We start from the raw sequence: 6,670 nt of genomic DNA, 5'->3' as shown, positions 1-6,670 counted from the left end.
GCGGGCGGGCCCGGCGCGGCTGGCTGCGCTCGCGCTGCTGACATGCAGCCTGTGGCCGGCTCGGGCCGACAACGCGAGCCAGGAATACTACACGGCGCTCATCAACGTGACGGTGCAGGAGCCCGGCCGCGGCGCCCCGCTCACGTTCCGCATCGACCGCGGGCGCTACGGGCTCGACTCGCCCAAGGCCGAGGTCCGTGGCCAGGTGCTAGCGCCGCTGCCCATCCACGGAGGTGAGTGCCCGCCAGGAGCGGCAGCGGGCAGGGGTCCTCGTGCATACGGTCGCTGGGCGCGCGGGGGCTGCAGCGCCGGGTGGGTGTCTCGCCGCCTGGATCCCCGGCTCTCCCGCTTAGCGTCGCCGGGCTGGCGGCCCTTGGGTGGAGGTTTCCTCGGGGGAGAGCTCGGCCTCCTTACGGTAGGGAATAAGGCTCCAGAAACGTTACTGGGTTTTGTTCCTTCTTGTTTAAAGACTTAGAACATTTTTTCCCCCCGTTTAGGTAGCTTGTTTACAGGAGGGCATTGAACTGCGAGTTTCAGGGACAGCTCAGACAAAGGAGGTGGTGGGAAAGCGCAAAACTAATTCATGGTGGATGAGATCTTAACCTGTGTTTTGGAATCAGCAGGTTTGTTCCCGTAATCACGGACTTAACTGCATTAGATCTGCAAAGATGAGGCCTTTTCGAACGTAAAAACGTGCCGTTTTTCATAAGTGGCAAATGGGAGGAGGGGTGGAAGAGGAAAATGGGCATCTTCCCTGTTGCTTTTGGCTCTTGTTCTGCCACAGTAGTTTTACTGTAATGTGACTCCTGAAAATCTCACATTGTGAAGAATCTGATACCAATTTGAGCTAGTAGCCAAGTCTGCAGGGCATGGGTGCCGAGCAAGGGAGAGATAGGTACTTTTTCAAGAATTGTCTTTGAAGCCATTTGCCTTACCCGGATTTCTTCCTATAAGCATGGTTTCTGTTCAGTTAGTTAGTCAGCATAAAACAAATACTTGTATAAATTGCTGGTCATGTTTTTAAGGAAACTTTTTCCACATTGTGAAATATGTTTTTCTGTTTTGTGGCACACTAAACTTCTTGGACAATGTCTGCTATCTTCTCCACCCCGATTCACACCCTGAGAATACTGAGAGTGGATTTTTAAAAAATCTTTTATTCATATTAAGATATGAAAGACCTGTACTAGAAAACCTAAATAAGGTAGTGGTGTTTGTTTTTATACTGTAGAATAAGAAAACATAATGATTCTTCTGAGATCTATGTCTGTATGCTGAAGTGGTAAACTATTTTTTTCTTAAGGCAGACAGGCTGGGGAAGAAGCAGCACATAAGGTTTACACTGTAGCTTATCCTCAACTTAGGCCAGCCTTTTAAAAGTTCATTTTTACACTAATAGTCAAGGGCTTAAGGAGTCCTAGTGGCAGTAGGTTTATTGCTTGGCTGCTAACTGAAAGGTTAGCAGTTTGAACCCACCAGCGGACTGCAGAAGAAACAGTCTGCTTCTGTAAAGATTTAGAGCTTTGGAAACCCTATGGTGCAGTTCTACCATGTCCTTTAGAGTCACGATGAATTGGAATGGACTCAAAGGCAGTGTGTTTTTGGCTTTGAAGGTGTATTTCTCATCTCCATTTAGTTAAAAGTGGCAGTTAGGGTGATGGCTTACCCACAGAAACAATTCATTCAGTAAATATTTGTGTGCCTGCTCTGTGCCAGTCACAGGGGTTTGGACACATAATGTTGCCAAACTATGGCACTAACAATGGCAGCCTATTTTCTGGTGTGGAGAATCGTGAGGGTCATGTGGAAGGGTAGGAAGAGGAAGAGAGGCAAGCTGTTCTGGAGCAAGAGCTGGCCCTGTGCAGTATTTTGAAATCTGTGTGTGGTTTGTCCTGTGGCTTGCTTCCCTTAGGCACCCCAAATCCATGGCCCTCACTTTACATTCTTACCTCCAAGGTATTTTCTGTGCCACAACAACTTGTTTGCTTGCCTGTCACCCCAAACAAAAGCCCCATCTTTTAAGGATATTAGGAACTAATGCACTGATGTGTGTGAAGGTTAGTTGTTCTCAACTGGGGAAGTAGCACTGTAGGATTAAAGGTTCTAAGGTCACCTGTGCTGTATGTATACTGTGTGATACTGGAAAAGTAAGTCACCTGCTTAGGCTCAGTTTCTGCATCTGTAAAATGGAATGCTGATGGATTTTCCTTGTGAGGTTGTTGAGAGGTTTGAGTAGTTTCTGCATTCTTAAATGAGGAGACTTGCTAACCTGAATGAATCTAAATTGGTGGCTTCAACAAAGAAACAAATTAGGTCAGTGTGTGTGAACTGAGTCAGTTCCCTAGAGTTGCTCTCCTTATCCTTGGTTCTCTAAAATCAGTTGCTGTCAAGTTGATTCTGACTCATGTGGACTCCTTGCATGTCAGAGTAGAACTGTGCTCCATTGAGTTTTCGAAGGCTGATTTTTCAGAAGTAGACTGCCAGATCTTTCTTCTGAGGTGCCTCTGGGTGGACTCAAACTGCCAATGTGATGGTTGGTCAGCAGCCATGATTGCATTAACTGTTGGTACCACCCAGGGACTCCCTTTCTTTAGGGAGAACGTTTTGTATCTGTACAACATGAGATTGTTCTAGGTTTTCTGATGTGTTGGTGGTGGGAACCTACAGGTGGTTTGAGCCTGGCTTTTACTAAGGATTGCTCATTCATTCCAGCAATACTAATTGAAAACCTACTGTGTGCCAAGCGCCATTCAAGGCACTGGAGAGAACAAAACATAAAAATCTCTGCTACATTGTACTGAGTGTCTTTATAAGGCTGTTCTTACCTGTACATTGTAAATCACTTCTGTATAATTTTTTTATATGAAATTCAAGACATTTCTCTGATTGTGCAACAGGAATGTATTTTTTAAAACAAGAATAGTGGTAGAAATTTCTTTAAATTGTTCACGTTTGAGGAAGTGGTTTAAGAATTGGAATTTTGGGTGTTTTATATACATTATGTTCATGATTTAGTGAGTGTCAAAATTTTATATTTTAAGAAAAAAATATTTCATTCCAATTATGAACTTTATGCTCTTACAATCTTGAGTTGAAGAGAATTCTTAACGTGTGTGAAGACTGTGTTGACACTAAGCACATGAAGTTCAAATTACCAAAAAAAAAAAAAAATTATGAGGCAGAATTCCTGTCTCAAAAAAAAGCTGTAGCCAGTGATGTGGAATTAAGGATAGCTCGTTTTAAGGGTAAGCGTTGGATTGAAATGAGCATAATGACAAAAGAACTTTATAGTTCTTTTGAAAGTAACATGATGGCTCATTTGAAATCTATCACTTGATTTGTGAAATTGGAAACCTTTTGTCTTGTTTTGCAGTGAATTTATTGAGTAAGGTGTCATTGCCTATACTTTTCAAAGCAAATATGACAATTAGCAATTTTTTTCTTAGGCACTTTGCTATTTAAAAAGAATGTTTTGGACAGTGTTATATTTTATATAGTATGCTTTATAAAGTATAAATATTTCATAAATGTGTATACTTTGAAAATATGTACTTTGTTATTAAATAGAATGCATTGGTAAATGGAGATTCATTTGTTTGGAACTAACAAATTTCATGTATTCGCTGATTCATTTTAGAAATGGGATTTTGAAGGAACATGTGTTATATTTATGTGCAGCTCGCAGTTATTGTCTTATCACTGACTTACCCAGACTTAATCAGAAGTATGCTTAAAACTAGAAACAAAACGTTTAATAATTTGGCCTAGCAGACTAGCTAGTGTCTCCTGTGGTGCAGACATTGTAAATGTGCTTTATGTGTGCTCACACTAACTTTTTGTTTGAGCCTTGAGTGGGGGTTGGGAGAGGAGAAGGCCTTGTATAGATGATGTAATTACGTATGCAGATGTGTTGGAGGGAAGAATTTGGCATCAGCCCCTTTTTGCTTTGTATAGAATTTTTCAGGATTGAGTGTTACAGCCTTAGAGAACATTTTAACCAAATGATACACTTTCTTGCCATCTTGCTGACTGTTGGGGTCCAGTACATTAAAAAAAAAAAAAAAAATCTTATATGTGGACTGCCAGAAGACTGAATAAATCCGTCCTGGGAGAAGTAGAGCCAGAATGCTCCTTAGAAGCCATGATGGCCAGATTTTATCTCATATACTTTGAACATATTATTAGGAAGGACTAGTCTCTGGAGAAGGACATCATGCTTGGTAAAGGGTCAGGGAAAAAGAGGAAGACCCCCCAATGAGATAGATTGACACAGTGGCTGCAACAATGTACTCAAACGTAGCAGTGGATTATGAGGATAGGATGGTGCAGGACCAGGCAGTGTTTCATTATGTTGTACATAAGGTAGTGTGAGTTGGAACCAACTTAAAGGTACCTAACAATAACAACATATAGTATATATTCTTTTAGACAAATTTGTTAAACCTGAAATTGATTTTTAATATTTTGATACATAGTGAAGAATTACTAGTGTGTTGAAAACAGGACCTTGGATGAAAAGGGGTCAAATAATGTTAGAATTCATAATGGCAAGTGCAGGGGACTACTGGACATAATTACAGATTTTAAAATATGTGGAGAAAAAATTAGATATGATCTAGGGAGCAGAGAATATGAAAGGGAAGAATTCAGAAGGACCTAGAGCCATTAAAATACAAACTTTGACATAAGTGGAAATAACCAGGCAAGAAGAAAAAAGATGTAGAATAAACTATAGCGAACTTTACCATTTAGAAAACGTTTTCAGAGGCCATATTTTCCCTTCATTTCTGGATCATTCTATTAGCATATAAATATTTCTACCATTAAAAACGAAAAAATACTCAACATTCCTGTCCCCCACATCCTCATACAACTACTACTCCCTCCGTTTCTCAGTTTCTGTTAATGGCAGAGTTTCTCAAACATGTTGTCTATACTTGCTGCCTCCAATTGTTCCTCTTGCTGTTCTTCGCGTTGTGAAGGTCTTCGATTGCTGTACCGGCGATTCTGATTTCAGGGTGTAGAATGATGCGCTGAAATTAAGGAAAAAAAAAAATTAATAGGAAAGAATATTTAATCCAGATTTGAGTTTGAAAAATCAACTGCATAGATAGAAACAACAACAACAAAAACCCAAACTCACTGTTGTCAAGTCGTTTTGGACTCATAGCGACCCCTCCTTCAGTTTCCTTCCTTTTCTTGGGTATCTCTGTAGAGATAACAGGTTACCAGTGTGTATCTCTGTAGAGATAACAGGTTACCACTCTGTAGAGATACCACCTCAGAAACCCAAGGAGGGGTTGTTGTGAATCGGGTCCTACTCCACTGGCACATAACAACAACAACAACAATCTCTACAGAAGTAGATTGCCCAATTTTCCTTCGGAGGTGTGACTGGTGGGTTTGAACTGCCAGCCTTCTGGTTAGCAGTCAAATGCCTTAGACACTATAAAAAAAACAAACAAACTCATAGCAGTCCAGTCGGATTCAACTCATAGCAACCCCTCCTTGGGTTTCTGAGACAGTATCAGTATGGAAGTAGATTGCCCAACCTTCCTTCTGAGGAGTGACTGGTGGGTTTGAACTGCCAGCGTTCTGGTTAGCAGTCAAATGCCTTAGGCACTATGCCACCAGAGCTCCCTTAGGGCTTGTAGGGAAGGGGAAATAGGTACAGGTGAGGGGAGATAAGGCTTGATTGCATGTCACATGACAAAGACTAGAAACTGAGTTTGCCTTGTGTAATCTTGCACTGCATTGGACATCTGGATCTAGGGTACAGTGGTCCCACTTTATATAGGCCAAACCACTTGTTTAGTTCTGCATATGAGTTTTAAATGATAAATTACAGAGCATCATTTTGCCCAGAAACATTGAAAAAGGGATTTCTTCATTTGAAGGAAATGAGACTAGATTGCTCTTCAAATCCTTCATACCTGGAGAAAGGTATTACTGTAAATCAGTGAGACAAATCTTTTAAAACAAACCTGCCATTAAGGAGAATTTTTTTTTTTTTTTCCCCCTCCAAATCAATCACATTGGGAGATACTATGCAGGTGATTTTTTTAAAACCAAATCTGGATTATATGTTCCTATTAATTTTTTTCTTAGTTTCAGGCCCACATATGCTGTGCAGTAATGAAACTGTTAGTTTAAACATTTTTAGAATTTGTTTTGTGAGATTATCTTTTTGCTCGATTTAAAAATATCTGCAATATATCAAATCTCTGTCTTTTCTAGGTGGATATGAATTTTAACTGTCCATAGTTTCTTAGAGGCAGCTGTGAATAAAGAGCCCTGGTGGCTTAGTGGTTAAGCACTCAGCTACTACCCAGAAGGTTGGTGGTTCAAACCCACCAGCCACTCTATGGGAGAAAGATGTGGCAGCCTGCTTCTGTAAAGATTTACAGCCTTGGAAACCCCATAGCGCAGTTCAACTTTGCCCTATAGGATCATTAGGAATCAGAATCAACTTGATGGCCATGAGTTTGGGGCGAGGGTGGGGGGTGTTTGGTGGTGAATAAGGTGGCTTCCTAAACAAGGTAATTAGAGTTTTGTTTAAATGGAGAGAAAATAAGGAGGAAACTTATTTTCTTAGTGCAAAAACGACAAGGAGGCCACATGTTCTGACCTTCTCTAATCCCACAAGAGGGAGACAGGATTACCAGCAGTA

The 6,670-nt window shown here is 41.0% G+C and overlaps 1 protein-coding gene across 1 annotated transcript in view; it reads left to right on the top strand.

Annotated features, from left to right (window-relative positions):
• Positions 1 to 4: 4 nt before the first annotated feature.
• The window catches only part of RNF130 (ring finger protein 130), a gene marked incomplete at its 5' end in the record, with an annotated part of 175,997 nt that continues 169,331 nt past the window's right edge, over positions 5 to 6,670 (top strand). Inside the window, one exon of the mRNA XM_007953435.2 lies at positions 5 to 233. Coding sequence (XP_007951626.2) covers positions 5 to 233 — 229 coding nt within the window. The remainder of the gene's footprint in view (positions 234 to 6,670) is intronic.

Source organism: Orycteropus afer, unplaced genomic scaffold (assembly GCF_000298275.1).
Source record: "Orycteropus afer afer isolate SDZICR_OR568_19922 unplaced genomic scaffold, OryAfe1.0 scaffold00393, whole genome shotgun sequence".
NCBI classification, from domain to species: Eukaryota; Metazoa; Chordata; class Mammalia; order Tubulidentata; family Orycteropodidae; genus Orycteropus; species Orycteropus afer.
This window is presented reverse-complemented; position numbering and strand designations above follow the sequence as displayed.